The sequence below is a fragment of the Rhineura floridana genome, chromosome 15 (assembly GCF_030035675.1).
Source record: "Rhineura floridana isolate rRhiFlo1 chromosome 15, rRhiFlo1.hap2, whole genome shotgun sequence".
Classification (NCBI taxonomy): domain Eukaryota; kingdom Metazoa; phylum Chordata; class Lepidosauria; order Squamata; family Rhineuridae; genus Rhineura; species Rhineura floridana.
In genome coordinates, this window is record NC_084494.1 from 10,249,014 (window position 1) to 10,269,547 (window position 20,534).

Below are 20,534 nucleotides of genomic sequence, written 5' to 3' on the forward strand. Positions count from 1 at the left end.
GGCAACATCATTTACATATCTAATTATGGAACGTACATGAGTTGCATCATTTCGCCCCAGGGGACAGCACAATGAATACGCTTTTGGCAGGATGCTTTTGGCAGAAGACGAATCGGGGTGGAATGGAAACAGTGCTGTGTGTGTCAGATATAAAGCCAAACTAGGTTCCCAGGTCACCCCCTGGTAGATCCAGGGCTGTTTCTGTGTATGGATATACACAAAATACACATATGGAGAGATATAGTTCACACACCTATTTTAGATCCATCATGCTGATTCACCAGCTCTAAAGACTGCTACCTGGCCTGGTTATTTTTGTTTGTTTTTATTAATTTCAAAATTATGCAATACATACATATGATATCAACATTTTCAATTATTCAGTTAGTTTTTCAGTGTACTGTCAGTCTCATAAGGGGGAGGAAGAGGGAGTTATTGCTTCTGTTCCAGTGAAAGATGTAATATTGTCTTCAACGTCTCATTGTACTGATAGTCCACTTTGGCGTGAGGATGGTTGGATGGGCGGCCAGGATTCAACCTCGTTCCTTCGAAGCAGGCTACTGGCTAACCCCTTTCCCTATGCCCTCTTGCCTCTGAGTTGACAAGGGTGGGGACGGGCAGATAGTACCATTCAGGAGGTCAGATTTTGACCCAAGGCTACTAGATGTCAGGCCTGGACCTCAGACACACAGGTACTAACACCTACCCTGGTGCAAAGCTCACTTGGCCATATTGTCTCTTCAGTCTTCATTAATGTTCCAATTCATTCTGACCACAAAGGCATACGAAGAGCCTGCTGAAACAAACAAATGGCCCATGTAGTCCAGCATCCTGTTCTCAGAGTGGCCAACCAGATGCTGCAAGGGGAAGACTGCAAGCAGGACCAGAGCACAAAGAGCACTCTCCCCCATTGCCGATTCCCAGTAATAGCTCTCCTCTTTTAAAGCCATCACCACATCTTGTGGCAGGGAAGTCCATAGTTTAACTATGCGCCGTGTGAAATAGTATTTTCTTTTCTCTATCCCGAATCTTTCAACATTCAGTTTCATTAGACATCCAAGAATTCTAGCATTATGAGGGAGAGAAAAAAAATTCTCTGTCCACTTTCTCCGTGTCATGCATAATTTTCTGCACTTCTAGAATGCCCCTACCCCTTACTGCGCTAGTCAGACCTCCTCTGGAGTTCTGTGCCCGGTTCTGGGTGCCTCACATTAAGGAGGATGTGCAGAAACAATAGAACTGGATTAGAGGAGGCCAACACATAGGATCAGCGATATGGAAAACATTCCTGGATCTGAGTGAGTGGGGAAACATGGTTTCTTCTGATACCTGAAGGGCTGTCACAAGTAAGAGAGTGAAGACCAGTTCTCTGCCGCTGTCCCAGAGAACAGGGCTAGAGTCACATCCACACCGTACATTTAAAGCAGATGGGGTGGTATCCAGTGCTTGTCCTACTCAGAGTAGACCCACTGAAATTAATAGACATGATTAATTCAGGCCTATTAATCTAAATGGGTCTACAACCCGTGGCTTTCCCCAAAGAATCTTGGGAACTGTAGTTTGTTCAGTGTGCATTGAGGCCAGGCTTTGATGCATAGCTTTTGGGGGTTCTGTGATGCCTGTTGCTTTGCCAGTCTGAAAGGGGGCATTGCAGATCAAGCAGGGCTCTCCTTTTGTCTCAGCCATGAGCTGTTTCAGTGGGTACCACGTGGTTTCTCAACATGGCTATTGTTATGACTTGTATGGTGGTGACTCACTATTGGAGTGATGATGTCACTCTATGACTTACACCGCTGAAAATGGGTTAAGGGATGGCTGAATCATGCAATGAGCTAGTGGGGGCTTATCATGATGATATGAGATTTATTAGTGGCTTGCTACCCAAAGGTCTCCAAGCAACTGACAACATTGTTAAAAACAAAAGTAAATCTATCCTGCCATAAAACAAAATAATAAAACCACCCACATGTTGTTGTTATGTGCCTCCAAGTCGACTGCGACTTATGGCGACCCTATGAATGAGTGACCTCCAAGAGCATCTGTCATGTACCATCCTGTTCAGATCTTGTAAGTTCAGGTCTGTGGCTTCTTTTATGGAATCAATCCATCTCTTTTTCTACTCCCTCTGTTTTTCCCAGCATTATTGTCTTTTCTAGTGAATCATGTCTTCTCATGATGTGTCCAAAGTATGATAACCTCAGTTTCATCATTTTAGCTTCTAGTGACAGTTCTGCTCTGTAAGCACTCTAATACCTGGGGTATGACAGGAGGTCAATGAAGGTGCCAGGCAGACCTCACTGAGGAGCATATTCCACAAATGGGGAGCCACGACGGAAAAGACCTTCTCACCACCCTCTGAGGCTCCTTCAGAGGGACGACCTGAAGAAGATCTAAGCAGCCAGGTAGGCCCATGCTGGTTCAAATACAGCTCTCCTGGCTTCTATATGTGGCCCTCAGGGCTTTACCAAGTCCACATCCCCTCCTCAGCCACAGCCTTACTTTGCACCTCTTTGGGCATTTTTATTTCCTTGCTGGAACGTGTATTTGAACTCTGGTAATGCCTCTCGCTTGTCTGGAGAAGGATGAGAGAGTGTGCTTAGAAACTGGCCCACTGTACAAAGAAATTTATATCCATTGCTATGCCCACTTTTGCCTCCGGCCCCCAACACCACTAGCATGCGGCCCTTGAAAGGTTCCCCAGAAAAGAACGCAGTCCTCAGGCTGAAAAAGCTTCCCCACCCCTGAGCTACTGCATGGTGGGCCTTGCATGGGCCAATCGGCCCTGAGCTGTTATAAAGGGGAATAAGGCAATATCTTAACCATTATTTAACAGCTCAGTGAAACAAGCTCTATTAACGACTTGCAAGTTATCCAAACAGCACAGGCCTCCAGTATAGATAGCAGGAATTTTCCCCAAGGCAGAGCAACAAGGCAAGATACAGACCCACAACTAAGCGCTGGTAGATGGAACAGGGTCACCTCTTGGCTGGAGGCATTGCTTATATAGTATTGGAGAACAAAAACCCCATGCATGTCAACAGGACCTCTTTTGGAATGTGTACTTTTAGGACTGAGAAGTAAATGCGACTAAGACTATAACACAGCTTGTGTAAAGGAGAAACCCGCAGAGAAGGAATACTTTTTCCTTTCCCTTTGTAATTTGTCAGCTGTCTGAGGGAAGAACTGTGGGGCAGGAACTGATCTGTCTTCCAGTCCTGGATGTTGCCACCAGCCCTGCTTCTGGATGTAATCTGGGTGGGGAAGAGTGCTTTTGGTGAGGGCCAGACAGCCAGAATTGCAACTGACATCGGCAAGGGATGAGGGGACTCCATCAAGCCCCCTCCCATGAGGATTTCAGCTGCCATCGAATCTCTGATGCAGAAGTTGCCCCATCTTCCAGCTTGGACTTTGTCACCAGCAATACTCCTGGTTCTGATTTACAGGAGAAGGCAGCATCTGAGGGTGGAGTGCTATTTATCAGGAACCAGACAGCCAAAACCATCATTGGCATCAGTGAGGAGTTGCTGTGCTTCTAGAAGGCCAGAATATACATGGACAGAACTATAGAACTACATCATAAGAACTGTAACTTGAGTAATTTGTGCTTGAGATTGATTTTCCCTCCACCCTCCTGTTGCTTTTTTCCTTGTATGTCATGTCTTTTTAGAGGGTCTTTTCAGTTGTGGCTCCCCCGTCTGTGGAATGTGCTCCCCAGTGAGGTCCACCTGGCACCTTCATTGACATGATTTATCTTTTTTCCCCAGGCTTTTTGTAGACTAGGACAATACTATTTGTTATTAGTGTGCTGCCAAAGCTTTCTGTGGCTGTATTGGTGTTGCTGTTTTATTTTTATGTTTTTTTATGGAATGATGTATTTGTTTTTAACAGAGTTGTAAATCACTTGGAGACCTTCAGGTAGCAAGCAAGTAACAACAATAACAAAACAAAACAAAACAACATCAGCAGCAGCAGCAGCATCAACATCATCATCAACATCATCATCAACAACAACATCAACATCAACAGCCAGGAGGGAAATAGTTGGCTATTTATTTCCAATGAATATGCCCATGCAGTTGCAGCCTACATGCAGCTTCCTCTATAGCTCATTCTCTTTCTTGCCCAGTTTTCCATCTTATGTCAGCCTCATTTCTCATGACGGGATACACACACATACCCATTTTTCTAGGCCTGTTGCGTTCTTAGGGCCATGGTTCCTTCATTCCTAGCCTCTTCTTCTTCTACGCTTCCTTTTTAGTCCCTTCCATCCGCTCTGTCTCTATGATCTGTGCATCTCAGTCAATGGTACCCAGGGACCATCCAGGACATGGGGATAGGGGTGAACTTCAGTTCAGTTTACCTTTAAAGGCAAACCTACCTAATTCACACTTGCTGACGCGACATGCGAATTGGAACCCAGCCCATCCTTCTGAAATTTACACATCTCTGAATTTTGCAATGCAGTTCTCCAGCCAAATAATGTGTACCAAAATGCATATACCAGGGCAAAGTGTGCATAAAAATGAATCTATTAATGAAAAGAGCATACAAAAGTACATTATATTAGAGCAATGGCTTTGCAAAAATGTGTATATTAGGCAAAATTACAGACAGACATGTATGTTAGGAGAAATATGAACTAAAATGCTGATGAATTTTCATGAGGACCTTTAAAAACACAAATGGATATGTGAAGTTATGGTTGGGAAAATGCAAAACTAAGAAAACCAAACCTGATAGATTCACCCATCATGACAGCTTTGCCCACCACCACTAGAAGAACACAAGAAGAGCCTGCTGGATCAGGCCAATAACCCTTCTAGCTCAGCATCCTGTTCTCACAGTGGCCAGTTAGATGCCCATGGGAAGCCCACAAGCATTACCTTAGTGCATGAGCGCATACCCTTCCTGCGGTTTCCAGCAACTGGTATTCAGAAACTGCCTCCAACCATGCAGGGGAAGCCATAGCCATCATGGCAAGTACACACTGATATCCTCCATGAATTTGTCTAATCTTTTAAAGTCATCCAAGTTAGTGGCCATCGCTGCCTCTTGTTTAACTCTATAGTTTAACTCTGCGCTGTGTGAAGAAATACTTCCTTTTGTCTGTCCTGAATCTTCCAACATTCAGCTTCATTGGATGTTCACAGGTTCTAGTGTCATGAGAGAGAGATAGAAGCTTTTCTCGATCCACTTTCTCCATGCCATGCATCCTTTTATTATATAGCCGTGGGAGTGGCTGTATACTATAGCCAGCATGGATTTTTCACAGTCTGACATGTAAAATTGAAAATACCCCCATGCCATTCTGCTGCTTCCCATAAGCTCATTTCAAAATGAAACCTTACAAAACCTCTGGTCCTGAACTCAAAAATGCTTGCTTAACAACAATTTTCATGCTGATACACAAAACAGAAGAGAATCCAGAGAAGTTATGGGGCACGCACTGATTTGCCAACAAGACTTTTGCAAGCGCCAACAGTGCTGAACGGGGGATCAAGTATAACCACCCAAATACCATCAGAGCATATATCATCATGAATGCACAATAAAAAGGAAGTCTGTCTTTAGTGTGTGTTTTCAGGGTGGTGGTGCAGAAATGGCCAAACTATTGACCTGGGCAGGATTTTACTTTCAATCACGCACGCCCAGGATCAGGCTGAAAGAAACTATGGTGCATTGCTACTTTCCAAATGATAATTCCACAAACACCCTTTCTCCGCAGCCCAGCCCCTGCAATAAACTCTCTGCATGCTCCCCTCACCCCACCCCAATTGTCCTGCTGAAGCATCGATTCCCACGCTTCGTTCAGTGCCGGCAAATTCCGCTTGTCCAGGATTTCCCTCTTGTTGCTCTTGGCCCAGACAACCTCACAATGGGCAACGCTTGTTATTTCAGTCTCTGTCATTTTCCTACATTTCCTATTTCCCCGACTGCAGCTCCCCCTGCCGCCGCCCCCCCCATTTGCTTGCAAGGAAAGCGGCAAGCTCGCCCTGCCTGCAAGGCCGTCGGGCTTATCTGAGCCTTGCTCAGGGCCTCTCTTAAGGCTTTGTCGCTCTCCATTCCTCATTATTTCAATGACCAGTGCAGGCTCCTCCAGCCAGGAAGCGGGTGAAGTCACCCTGGTTTCCTTTCTGTCCACCTGCCTGGCCAGGTGGCCCTTGGAGGTTGATGATGATGATGATGATATTACAGCATTGAAAGCCAGCTAAAGTCTACTGCAACAGCTACCTCTCCCCTCCCAGTTTCCTTTAGCTCCTCCCCTCTGAACTCATCCAAAGTTATTACAGTCAACATCCCCCCCTCCCACCCCCAAGCTCTCCATAACAGCCCGGGAGTTTCCTGCATCCCAGCAAGAGGGCTCTGCACTCTGAAACAGCATCTGAACTCTGCTGCAGTTTTCTTTTTCTTTTGGAGCAAAACTAACTCAGAAGGACAGCAGTCCATAAAACAGAAATTTGGATTTGTACGCCCAGGACTTGTATTGTATTATTTGGTGAGTATCACAGCAGTGGAAGGGACATAAGGATGTAAGGAGCTGCCTTATACTGAGTCAGGCCATTGGTCTATCTAGCTTAGCACTGTCTACACTGACTGGCAGCAGCTCTCTGGGGTTTCAAGCAGGGGACATTCCCAGCCCTGCCTGGAGAGGCCAGGGATTGAACCGGGGACCTTCTGCATGCAAGGCAGATGCTCTGCCACTGAGGTATGGCTGTTCCCAACATTTGTTTTGGCCCAGTCTCCAAATTTGTTGGACAGTCCCTGTTCCAGAGGCATTAGGGTCAGTTCTTTGACTATTTATTTAGTGTATTTAAAAGCATCTATATGCTGATTAATATTTCAAAATCTCTCTGCAGCTTGATTTTCTGTTATTATTTTATTAGAGGTTCTGGGATTCAGGCCTGCCTGCAATGTGTTGTTATCTCTTGTCCTGGCATCCTTCCCCCCGCTTCTACCTTTAGGATTTATTTATTTATTACCATTTATGTCCCATCTTCCTTCTATCGAGAGGGCATACATGGTGCTGCCTCCTATACAGGCTCACTTAGCTTTAATAAGATAGCCATCACTTCCAGACCATACTTTGGGAATTGGTATAATTTGAAAGGGAAGTTACTAGTCCTCATGGACTCAATGGAAAAGGAGCAGGCAGGCTGCATGTGCTCACAGAGACACACTCTATCCTTATTTATTTATTTATTTATTAAATTTATTACTCGCCCATCTGGCTGGTTATCCAGCCACTCTGGGCGACATACAACATAAAAACATACAATTCACATTAGAGCATTTAAAAAAAAATGTTTTAAACTTTAAACCAGGCTATGCTTAGGTGGTGCTATGGCATTCATCGCCACTAGAGTTTAAACCCAGGCCCAGAAGGGATTGCTGTTGGGGAAAGCATAACTAACAGTGTCGTAATAAAGGTATCAGGCTACTGCTCCTTTCTGGATATTTTCTAATAAACTGACATAGCTGCTTGCATGAACTCTGATATTGAGCCCCAGACCTGCTATGTAATACAGGTTCTGGCATGCACAATCTGTCCCAGATAATGAATCCCCAACTATGATCACACACTCTGAACTGGCATAGGAGAGCCTATTTGGTGTAAGAGTTTTGGACTGGGGACTTGGGAGACCAGAGTTCAAATCCCTACTCCGCCGCGAAGCTTGCTGGGTGACCTTAAGCCAGTCACTGTCTCTCAGCCTAACCTACCTCACAGGGTTGTTGTGAGGATAAAATCGGGAGGGGGGAACCCATGTTTGTACAACATCTTGAGCTCCTTGGAGGGAAGGTGGGATACAAATGTTTTCATAATAAAAGGAGACCAGTTTTTCAACCTGCTGCTGTGGGTATACTTTTAATATCAACGTGAAGTGCAGATGTTAGCTAGTGATCATGTGTTTTTCCATGCTCTGAAAAGTTGCACTGGCTGATGTGTCCCAGACAACGAAGGCACAAAAGCAGGATTCCCCCACAACCCCACATTGAGAAAACTGGCATTTCCCCTAAGCATTGATAGTGATCTGTGATGGCTGGTCCTGAGCAGCTGGTCCTGAGCAGGAGGTGGGGTTGGGGGAAGACTTTCACCTGCACTGGATGGAGTTCCTCTGGAGTAATTTAACCCTTTGATAGGTTTAAACCTACTCTTCTCTGTTTCTGTTGAGTTGTGCCACCCTTTCGGCATGCCTGGTTTTTTAAAAAGCTATCACTTTAAAAGCCAATCAAGCCCCCTGGCTGGCGCCTTGCTGATTGGCTGCCTGCTTCCTCCTCTTTATAATCACAGGGGCAACTAATGCAAGGCTGCAGTAGTGGTGTGCAGGAAAGTACAAGGCTCCAGGACTTTTGGAAAAGGTGGGGGGGAGTTTTACTGTCTGTGCACTTTTTAAGATGTCTTCCTCTGTCTTTATTAGCAATTTTCTCTTACTTTTTTAATGTTTTTTTAAAATGGATAAAATCTCTCCTAGGGCATAGCTTTGCATCTAAAAATGTCAATGTTTAGTAGCTCCATGCGTGGCTTTTAAGATACTTAAGACAGATTTGCAGGAAAGATGTGAACAGGTTAAAATAATTGAGTGGCAGGAGGGGGAAAGCCTCCAGCATTTGGGAAGAGCTGTAGCTTACTGGTAAGAGTATCACGGTCCAGTCCCTGGCACTGGGTTGGGAAAAGCTGCTTCTCTGGAGAGCTGCTGCCACCATTCAGTGTGGATATGAAGCTTCCTGGGTGACCTTGGGCTGGTCACTGTCTCTAAGCCTAACCTGCCCCACAGGGTTGTTGTGAAGATGGAATGGGGAGGGAGGGGACCACTTATGCCCCTTTGAGCTCCTTGGAGGAAAGGTGGGATATAAATGTAATAAACAAATGATATGGCACTTGATGGAACAATGGTCTGACTTGGTGTGAGGTGGCTTCCGATATTCCTACGACAAAAGCGACTGCATTGCCGGTAGATATAAGCTGTCCCTAACTAAAAGCTTGCTATTCCTTATGCCTTTAATCACAAGTGGTCTGTCTGATCTGAAAATTGTTAGTTTGTTTGTTTGATTGATTGATTAGATTTATATCCTGCCCTTCCTCCCAGGAGGAACCCAGGGTGGTAAAAATATTGACTTTAAGGGGAAATGTCACCTCCAAAGCAGCTGAATGCAACAGATTCCTCCTGCTGGAGGACAGTAGCTTCTCAAAGGTCTATACTTTTTGTATTTTGCTTTTGCCCCAGCCTTCCCCCCACACACACACACACAATGTTGATCTTCTTAACCAAGGCTAGCAAAGAGTGATGTGATTAACCCCAGGCAGGGAGTTGTGGTGGGCTTTGCACCCATGTTTCCTGAACCCTTTAAACCGGCCTGTGTATCCAGTGCCTTATGTTGCTTCTTTGCTAGAGCAATGTGCTTTGCCAGAATGTCATGAAGGATTTGAGGGTCTGGTGACTAGGTCCCCTTGCAAAAATAAAAAGTAAGCACATCTTGGTGTTCCTTCTGAAAGTTCTACAAACGACGAGATGCCATGCAACTAGGAATACAGCAGGTCACCTTGCCAGAATTAAGGTAGCCTTCCTTTTTCAGGAAGGTAAGTTAATGCATCATACCCAGGCTAAGATTAGAATGATAACTCTTGTTTCGCCTCCTCTTCAAAATCTCATGATGGCAACTATGCACGCCTTATTTTTATCTTCTTGGAAGAGCTATGGGCCAGGGATGAGGGAAACTCAATTCAGTTTGCATTTAAAGCTGAATGTATCAAATTGGCACTTTCTGAACAACTTGAGAACTGAAATGGAGCCAACCGGAAACTGACAGATCCTTCCATTCCTAGCTGGAGACTATAAGAGTTGTAGTCCAAATGATCTGGAGGGCACCAGGTCATCATCAGACTTCATCCCCTGGGCCCTAGTTAGGAACAGGAGAAGCTGCCTTATACGGAGTCAGGTCGTTGGTCTGTCTAGCTCAGTATTGTCTACACTGACTGGCAACAGCACTCCAGGATTCCAGACAGGATTCTTTCCTAGCCCTACCTGAAGATGCCGGGGACTGAACCTTGGACTTTTTGCATGCAAGGTAGATGCTTTTCCTTCCCTAACGTTCTGCCTGTCCCATCCCCCTGTGACATAAGGGCATCTCAGACTTATTGCTGCCAGAGGTTTCACCGCAACAAAATCCCTAAGCCAGTTATCATTTAGGTTCAACCTTTTGCAACCTGGTGCTCTCCAGAAGTTTTGGACTACAACGTCTGTCGGTTGCAGCCAGGCTGTGCTGATGGAAGTTGTAGTTCAAAACCTCTGGAAGGCACCAGGTTGGCGACGCTTGATTTAGGTCACAGGGAGTGGAATGCTGGATTGTATCCCAGGCTAGTCCTACTCAGAGTAGACCCATTGACTAATTTAGATCACGACTAATTTAGGTCCATTAAGTTCAATGAGTCTACTCGGGATAGTTGGAGACAACCCTTAGTTGGGTTTTCACAAAGAGGTGAAGTTGACTCCTGTTCTTCTCTCTCCTAGCGCAAGATGGGCGATTGGGGTTTCCTGGAGAAGTTACTGGACCAGGTGCAGGAGCATTCAACGGTCATCGGCAAGATCTGGTTGACGGTCCTCTTTATCTTCCGCATCTTAATCCTGGGCCTTGCCGGAGAGTCCGTGTGGGGGGACGAGCAATCAGACTTTGTGTGCAACACCAAGCAGCCCGGCTGCACCAACATCTGCTATGACAAGGCCTTCCCCATTTCTCATGTCCGTTACTGGGTCCTGCAGTTTCTCTTTGTCAGCACACCCACCTTGGTCTACCTGGGGCACATCATCTACCTCTCCCGGCTTGAGGAGAAGCTGAAGGAGCGGGAGAGTGAGCTCCGGGCTCTGCAGTCCAAGGATTACAGGGTGGCGGACACGCTGATGGCGGTGGAAAAGAAGATCGCCAAGATCTGTGTGGCCGAGGATGGGAGGATTAAAATCCGGGGGCCTCTGATGTGGACCTATGTCATTAGCGTGGTCTTCAAGACCATCTTTGAGGCTGGCTTTCTTCTAGGCCAGTGGTACCTGTATGGTTTTGTAATGAAGCCCCTCTTTGTGTGTGAAGGGAACCCGTGCCCACACCTGGTGGACTGCTTTATGTCCCGCCCCACTGAAAAAACCATCTTCATCCTCTTCATGCTGGTGGTGGGCTTGATTTCCCTTGTCCTCAACCTTCTGGAGCTCTTCCACCTCTTCTGCAAGGGCCTGCTCCACCGTGCCAAGGAAGGGGACTGCTGTTCCCCCTCCTCTGCTCCCCCTCTGCCTTGCAATGCCAACAGCTTCCCTAACAAGCTTTGTGATGTGCCTGCTGGGCCTTATCCAGACAAGGCCTTTTTCTACCTCCCGATGGGCGAGAGGCCTTCCCCGCCCTACCAGGCGTACAACAAGCTTTCCAGCGAGCAGAACTGGGCTAACTTCAACACGGAAGAGACCTTGGCCTTGCGAGACAGGAATAAGCCCCCGGACGTCTTTGACGCACAAGCCCCCAAAGCCCATCTCTCTCAGGAAAGGCAGTCGAGTCGGTCTAGCAGCAGCGCTTCAAAAAAACAGTATGTCTAGCAAGTGAGATGATCCCAACGCAAGGCAGATGTTGCCTTCCCATGATGCCAGCTGTAGGTTTCATCAAGCCTGGGCTCTATTCACTGGCCTTCATGGCAACGGATGACTCCCTTCTAGCTTTTGAAGAGCACTGGTCTCAAATGTTCTTCTCGGGCTGCCCCCCATATTAAACCTGCTGTACTAAGTCAGACTATTATGGCTTTTTTTTCCCCTAGACATCGACTGAACTTTCAAGTTAGAGTCAGCCATGGAAAATGGGACCTCCTCTTCCCAGCTGATGAAATGGCTGGTTAAAGGGGCATTTGATCATCATTCAGGCGGGGCATGTTACATTTTGATTCTTGGAAGAAGAAAACACGTGTTGGTCTCTTTTATGTGTTAGATCTTGCAGTGGGGGATGGGTGTCAGCTGCCAGCTGATGGGGAGAAGGAGAGGGGGCCTTCTGCCGGCTTGTTTCTGTGCCAGAATAGACCTCGTTTTCCGCAAGACGATTTGTACGCTAGAGGGGAAGACACGGAGGACAGTCTTTTTTTTTTTTCCTTCTCAAGTGAAAGAGACTACTGTTGTGGCTTCTATTTACGGATAGCCATGTGAAGATGTTGTGGGGCTAGGGTGGGGCATTCGCACATCAGGTTTTTTTTCTTTTCAGCTCCCTAGTTAACAGGAAGTCTGAGCAGTGCAGCAAAATGGCAATCCATAGTTATAATGGGCTGTTGGACTGAACACAAGAGTCTTCTAAAAACAGAGTTTCTGTTTCAAGCAGGTGTTTTGAGGAATATCAGCTGCTGCTGATGTAAGCTTAGTTGAGCAGGCATCCTCACTGAATGTAGAACTGAATTGGGTTGGTGTGGCTTAACTACTTTTGAGTTTGCTCTTGCATGTCTCCACTGGAAGTTGGCCCTGGAGCCTTTGTGCCATACAGTGTGTGGGTAATAAATCACAAGTCTTCACCTTCACTGTACTACGTATCTGGTTCCGTCTGATGGTCACAGTCCAGGAACCTCCAACACTTGATGTGAAAAGCGCTCTTGCTTTTGTACTTCAACTTGATCTCTCTTTTTTTAAATCAAAGACCAACAGCGAAGTACTTGCCTCTCTCCACTAGTCTACTCAGGTTTACCCCCTATTCTTTTCTATAGACCGGGTATGGGGACCTTTAGCCTTCCAGATCTTGCTGAATTATAGCGTTCAACAGCCCCAGACAGCATGGCCAGTGGCCAGGGACAATGGGAGTCATAGTTCAGCAACATCTGGGGGGCCAAAAGTTCCCCACACTTGCTAATAGACCAAGCAAAACCAGCAAGAGCAAATGTGGTGTTTTCCAGAAGTTGTGGACTACAGCTCCCAACATCCCTGACTATTAATAGTGCTGTTTGAGGCTGATGGGAGTTGTAGTCCCAACAACATATGGAGGGTGCTTCCATAGCTGCTTTTGCTAAAGACATCCTATAAACACTTTTTTGCTTTGATTGTTTATTGATTTATCAGAACTTGCAGCCTGATCACTTTCTGAAGCATCATTCATCAGAAACAAGATCGTAACGTACTGGGCTGTCAAGGAGCCTGTGTGTGTGTGTGGCTGTGAACCTTTGCCCAATAATTCCAGTGCATATACCCCACCCCCATGAATATATGGTAACAGTTGTCCCTGTTAGGTGTGGAGCTTCTCCCCTCTCTTGCCCCCCCACTACTTAATACAGAACTATGTTCTATGTCATAAAACACTGTTTACTATATGTTTTTTGAAGATTTCAAATTATATATATATATATATATATATATATATATATAATCTTTGTGTATATTGACCAATCTCTATCCTGGATTCTTCGTTTTGCATTCTTGTTCTTTTATGTTTATTTATTGCAGACGTAAGTCCTATATCCTGACAAGAAAAGCTAGATCTGTTGCCCAGGCAGTATGTTAAAGTTCAAAGTAGGAATCTTGCCTGGATTTGATGGAAGAAACGTGAGAAATGGCCTTGTTTCTTTCCTAGCATGTTGAGCCTTCTTTGGGAATGGGAGGGGGGGGGTCTCTGTCCATTTCTGGATTAAACCAATCAAGGGATTGTATTGTTTTAAAATGTGTATCTGCAGCAACAACACTGGAAAACCTCTTGCACAAGATGTTTTGACTTCTATGAAAACAGAGTAGCTCCCTGTTATGTAGCATCCAACATCCTCCACTGAGAGAATGGGAAGAAAATTCATCTGGCATCCTGGTTTCATTTTTATTTTTTTGCGGTCTCCAGTGTACTGTCCTTGGCAAAGCTGTGAAAAGGAGAGCCGTACATCTAAAGCCTTCCTGCTTGTTTGATGTCAACCAACATGTTAAGGAGATGTAATTGCCCCCGTGGCCAGTTCGGCCGAAGTGAATGAACAGCAAGGTGCGAGAAGAAATTTTGGGGATACAGTTAATGGTATTAAAACTGGTGTTTGTTTTTTAAATAAAAAACTCCTATGAGACAGTCTTGTGTCTGTATAGGTTAAGAGGGCCTCTCAAACTCCTTGGTAGAGCTCTGCTCTTTGGCTGGGCCGGAGACAAAAAAGCAGGTACAGGGAAATTAGGAAAAAGTCTTGTTCCCGATTGGGGAGGGGGCTGCTTTGTTTATTTACTGGAGGCCCGTCATCTATAGAACAGAGCCAGGTGCTAAAAACAGATGGTTAGAACTGGGAGCCTAAGAAGTGGCCTTCAGTTGAGTCAGATGCCAGGGACCGAACCTGGGATGTTCTGCGTGCAAAGTCGATGCTCCGCCATTGAGCTATGTGCCTCTGAGCACATTCTGAGCCTAGGGTTTTGCTTTTTAGTACCAGAAGTGGACTGTGTACAGTCTTTGCACACACAGTTCTGCGTTTGCTGAGCTTTCCTCATTTTAGCAGCCTAAGTTAAATGGAAGTAAGTCACATTGTTATTGCTGTTGTTAAACAAGTAGGAGTCAGAAATCATCATCATCATTATTATTATTAGAATTTATTACCCGTCCTTTGCCCAGAGGTGGGTTGAAGGGTTACAACAATTTTAAAAGAGAGGGTCGGTTACAACCATTTTAGAACACATAATTAAAACAGTTGAAAACAACCTAAGCAGCATCACAGAGAGTAAGGTGGGTCCTAAAAATATACATCTCAGGTGTCGAAGGCCAGGGTAAAGAGCATTCCCTGAAAATTATACAATGATGTTGCCAGAGGCACCTCGGTGTGGAGTTCCACAGCTTAGGGGCTGCTACAGAAAAGCCTCTGCCGGGCCGCCATCACCCCAAGCTTCTGAGGGTGGCAGAACTACCAAAAGGGTCCCCTCTGCTGGTCTCAACACCTCAAGAGAGTCTGTAGAACCCCTTTATCTCCTGCAAGTAACCCCAGAAATTTACCAGTAGTTCCCAATCTTCCTCCTGCCCAGCCCTAGTTTACAATGAAGGAGAGGAGAGGAACTCGATTCTATTTGCATTGAACGGCAAAGCCACCTAAGTTGTACTTTCTTAAACAATATGTGAACTGAAACACTGCCATCCTGGGAAATGGGCACTTTTTAAAACTGTGCAATGCAGTTCTCCAGCCAAATAATGTTTTATAAAATGTGTATTCTAGGGGAAACTGTGCATAAATGAGTATATGGGTAAAAAGATACAAAAATGCATTATATTAGAAAAAATTGTTTTACATAAGTATGCATTTTAGGATAAATGCACCCTAAAATGCTAATTTTCATGACTTTTTTAAAAATAAAAAAATCCAGACTGATGCAAAAATATGGAGAATTTAACAAGATTGGAAAAATGAGAAATGGAAATTGTCAAATCTGCCCATCCCCTATTTACAATATACATAAATAATGGACAGCCACACCTTCAGCAGATCTCTGAGGCAGGTGTAAAACAGTAGGGCTAAGGAACCTTTTTCAACCAGATAGCTGCCCCCCCCATGATGCACCTGCTGAGTAGGGATGGTCGAAAAATTCAATACACTTCGCATTTCAATCCAAACCTATCAAATTCACACTTTCCGAAACAATGTGACAAGTAAACCACCGCCATCTTTGGGAATCTGCGCTTATTTGAATGTTGCCATGCAGTTTACCAACCAAACAATGTTGACAAAAATGTATATGTTAGGGGAAAGTGTGCATGGAAATGAATATGCAAGTGAAAATTACATACAAAAATGCATTATATGATGTGAAGTTGGTGTAGTTGGTCAAAAATACATGGGGAAAATGTGTTTATTGGGAGAAATTTGCACTGAGATGCTAGAGAAATTTCATGAGGATTTTTTTTTAAAAAAAATCACAAATTGCTGCAGTGGAATATGGAGAACTGAATTTAAGATTGGGAAAAGGAGAAACAGACGGAACCAAAACGGACAAATCTTTCCATCCCTACCGCCAGGGTCATATACTTTGTCAAGCATATGTCAGTAGTGGGAAGGGGCCAGAGGCAACGGTGACCAGACAGATAGATGGCCCTCTTAACATTTGTAGAGTATTCAATACATTCCATGGACCCAAAAAGTTATATGCCCTCAGGGCCGGCGCCAAACAGCAGCCAGGTTAGGCCTTGGCTAAGGGCCTCTGCAGACCAGAGGGGCCCCTAAAGGGCCACTCTTTAGGTTGGGAGGGTGGCGCTCCTGTTCCATGATCTGTGGCAGTGTCACGTCCTGCAATCCAACCCTGCTGCAGATTGCAGAGAGGGAGCTCCCAGGCACCCCCCAATAGAGACAACAGAGGTTTCAATAAGCCCACATGCATGCCCCACCTACCTCTCCTGTCAGTGTGAATGCCATGTGTTCTGTGCGCACATGCCTGCCATCACCCAAGACGGTGATGGAGGTTTCCCTAAGGGGCTGATGCCTCTGTCACCATCTTGGTTGATGGCAGGCATGCACATTCTGTGCGTACCTCATTCACACAACTCAGGAGGTAAGTGATGCACATGGGTGGGCTTATTAGCCCCATGCCATCTGTATCAGGGGGGTTGTTGGGCTATGTCACCACGGGCCGGGGGCAGGCCAGTACTCCTAGCAGAAACCAGTAATGGTTTGAAATCAATGCTGATGAAAGTTAAAGAGGAAAACGCAAAACCAAGACTGCAGCTGAATGTCAAAAAGACTAAAGTAATGACAACAGAAGATTTATGTAACATTACAGTTGACAATGAGGACATTGAACTTGTCAAGGATTATCAATAGCTTGGCACAGTCATTAACCAAAATGGAGACAGTAGTCAAGAAATCAGAAGAAGGCTAGGACTGGGGAGGGCAGCTATGAGAGAACTAGAAAATGTCCTCAAATGTAAAGATGTATCACTGAACACTAAAGTCGGGATCATTCGGACCGTGGTATTCCCAATCTCCATGTATGGATGTGAAAGTTGGACAGTGAAAAAAGTGGATAAGAGAAAAATCAACTCATATGCAATGTGGTGTTGGAGGAGAGCTTTGCACATACCATGGACTGCAAAAAAAGACAAATGATCGAGTGCAATTAGAACAAATTAAACCAGAACTGTCACTGAAGCTAAAATGATGAAACTGAGGTTATCATACTTTGGACACATAACGAGAAGACATGATTCACTAGAAAAGACAATAATGCTGGGGAAAACAGAAGGGAGTAGAAAAAGAGGAAGGCCGAACAAGAGATGGATTGATTCCATAAAGGAAGCCACAGACCTGAACTAGCAAGATCTGAACAGGGTGGTTCATAACAGATGCTCTTGGAGGTCACTGATTCATAGGGTTGCCATAAGTAGTAATCAACTTGAAGGCACATAACAAAAAATTATCTTTTGGCATTCTTCCCTGATAATGTCTCTGACTTCAATCCATAGTTCTTCTGGTTCTCTATCAACTAAGTTTAAAGCCTCAAATCTGTTCCTTATTTGATCTTGATATTCTTCTGGAATGTTATTTAAATTGTATTTTGACATTATGATTGCTTTGTTGTTGTTTTTTAGCTTTACTCTGATTTTTGACATTACCAGTTTATGATCTGTACCGCAGTCTGCTCCTGGTCTTGTTTTCGCAGAATGTATGGAACTTCTCCATCTTCTGCTACCAGCTATATAATCAATTTGATTCCTATATTGACCATTTGGTGATGTCCACATGTACAGTTGTCTTTTCAGTTGCTCAAAAATGTGTTTGCAAGAAACAAATTATTGGCTTCACAGAATTCAATAGGTATTTCTCTTGCTTCATTTCTATCTCCTAAGCTCCATTTCCCCACAATTCCTAGTTCTTCTCTGTTCCCTACTTTTGCATTCCAGTGCCCCATGTTTTGGTGTGTGATCAATTTTTTCCTGTACTTCTGCGTAAAATCTCTCCAATTCCTCCTTTTCTGTATTTGCCATTTGCCATTAGAGCATAGGCTTGGATGATGGTTATGTTAATAGGTTTCCCGTTTAATCCTATTCATATAACTCTCTCAGACCTTGTGTTATAATTCCAAATTGCTTTTGCTACACTTCTCACTATTAAAGCAACCCCGTTTCTTCTTAATTTCTCATGTCCTGCATAAAATATTTTGTAGTTACCTAATTTAAAGTGTCCCGTTCCTGTCCATTCTAATTCATTCACGCCAAGTATTGTAATGTTGATACGTTCCATTTCTGGCTTGACAATTTCTAACTTTCCCTGGTTCATGCTTCTCACATTTCATGTTCTTATTGTGTGCATTGTACAACTCCGGAGTCTCCTTTTGCATCTGTGCGCATCAGCGTCTTGGCTTCCTTTCATCTTTGACCTGCGTCATTAGTCACAGCGCTACTCGTACGTGTCCTTTGTTCTTCCCCAGTAGCTCATGGAGTGCCTTCTGACCTGGGGGTCTCATCTTCCAGCACTATCTCGTGTTGCATTTTGGATACTCTGTTCATAGGGTTTTTGTGGTAAGAGGTATTCGGAGGTGGTTTACCATTCCCCTGAGTTTGGATGCATCTTAGTCTGGTGTCTCAGCTTTGACCATTCCGCCTTGGGTGCCCCTGCTAGGAGTCTAGCCTCTTGGTCTAGACTCCTGACGGCATTGCTGTCAGCTTCTTCGACACTCTCAAACCCCCTCACCACGTTAAGGTGTGCATCCTAGAGGGGGAACGGTATTTTATAGATTCCTTTTTGAATGGTAAACTTTCTGCTCCTAGTGCCTTCCTCCTCCTCCTTTGTTCTATAAAATGCCCATTTTGCCACACTACTGGTTTTGCTTCTGATTTCTGCTCTTGAATCTGCTGTTCTCTCTTGCTTTGCTTCACAGATACCGAAATTCTGCTTATGTGTCTTCGACCTGCTTATCATTGACATGTTTGTTTCCTTCCCATTCTTTTTAAACCACAGTCCTGAAAAACCTGAATTCACTGTAATTCATTTCATTTGGCACCTTTCCCGCTGAATCTGCTATTTTTGCTACATCCGCAGCAAAGCATGGTCAATTTCTTTATTTCTCATTTATTTTAATGCCAGTGCCTGCTGCTCCTAATATTAATTGCAGTCTCTATGAATGTGTTAAACATTATAGGGGACAGTGAGCACCTTTGACAGGCCTCTTTACAAATTTCAGCTGTTCACTCATATATAATTCACACTAATGATAGCTTCCTAGTTTGTGTATAAAGTATAGATGATTTGTTTTGTCCCTGTACTTATTCTTGCCATTTGCAATATACTAAACATCTTATTCTGGCTGTCATATTTTTTTCCTAGGTCAATACAATGCTATGCATGAGCCCTTTCCAATTTCCAGTCTTCTCTTTCAATGTTTGGGTTGCAAGGAAAAGCTCATTTGTTCTTTACTAAAACCAAACTGATCTTCATTTAAGACAGTTCCAAACTGTTGCTATTTTTGGATGGGATACAATCGCACACCAGCAAATTCCGATTGCACAATGAAAGTTGGTTTGATGGTCTTACACTACAAACCTGCTTCCCTCCTCCCCTAAAAAAACCCTGACTTTTTGAGATAAGGAAAGCACTGGAAAGTTTGGGATAATAATTGCTCGATGCACACACACACACAACAAATCAGAATGGATGTTCGATAAATAGCCGACGTCATCTAATCTTCCCACAAACAAATCAGGATCACGAACTGATGTGGAAAGTGGAGAACTGAATTTAAGTGACAAACTGAAATTGACAGATTTGCCCATTCTTAACTCCAACTCCCATCAGCCCCAGCCAGCGTGGCCGATGGTCAGGCATGATGGGAGCTGTAGTCCAGGAACATCTGGAGTGCCTCAAGTTCCCCATCCCTGATTGAGATCATTGAGGGAAAAGATATGATAGGGCAAGAATTTAAAACACACACACACACCTTTCCCAACGCTGCTGTCACAATAAAATTTGGAGAAGTGGGCCGGATGGTGATGCGGAACTGCTTTTAGGTAAAATTGAAAAATGTTGGGAGATCTGATTATGGATCACATGAGCCTTGTCTGTTTTGACTCTAATGCACCCCCACATTTCAGCCTAAAAGCCCCTTATCCTCTTCAGTCATTTTCCCTACATGTTCTCTCTCCAGTGCTCCTTCTGAAACTGAAAGCTCTTTTCTAAATACTTGTCCCATCTTTCTGCAATGTTTTCATCTGCTGTCAACAGTGTTCTTTGTTTACTTCAAATACTTGTAGTTCTTGTACTTGTAGTATTTACTTCAAATACTTGTAGTGCTCTCAGAACACATTTCCCCCCTTTTCAGAAATTTTTTTTTTTTTCAGAAAAACAGATGTAGCCATCATCTCCCAGGCCTGTATACATTCTTCCTTGGCAAGGGTCCTTAGTCTTTTTGGGCCTGGGGGAAGACACATTTGGAAATTTAAGGAAATGCCACACCACAAGAAAAACTGGCAATGCTCACGGCCATCTCTCCAACACGCAAAGCACTTATTTTCCCCCACCCAAGAAAGAGGCAAAAAAGCAGGCACGGACCCCAAGAAAACAGTCAACCCCTCCACCACCACTAAACAAAAGCCACAAGAAACTCAAT

The 20,534-nt window shown here is 44.5% G+C and overlaps 1 protein-coding gene across 2 annotated transcripts; it reads left to right on the forward strand.

Moving 5' to 3' along the window:
* Nucleotides 1–6,333: 6,333 nt before the first annotated feature.
* GJA4 (gap junction protein alpha 4) lies at nt 6,334–14,042 on the forward strand. 2 transcript variants are annotated; one of them, XM_061597210.1, is made up of 2 exons: nt 6,334–6,496; nt 10,509–14,042. In XM_061597210.1, exon 2 carries the CDS (start codon nt 10,515–10,517, stop codon nt 11,571–11,573), a length of 1,059 nt encoding a protein of 352 aa, XP_061453194.1. In that variant the 5' UTR covers nt 6,334–6,496; nt 10,509–10,514; the 3' UTR covers nt 11,574–14,042. The 2 variants fall into 2 exon arrangements, with proteins under 2 accessions (XP_061453194.1, XP_061453193.1); XM_061597209.1 differs by lacking the exon at nt 6,334–6,496 and adding an exon at nt 8,253–8,358.
* Nucleotides 14,043–20,534: the final 6,492 nt, after the last annotated feature.

Excerpts from the sequence above, each read along its gene's own strand:
- GJA4 (XM_061597210.1), top strand. The coding sequence starts at position 10,515 with ATGGGCGATTGGGGTTTCCTGGAGAAGTTACTGGACCAGGTGCAGGAG.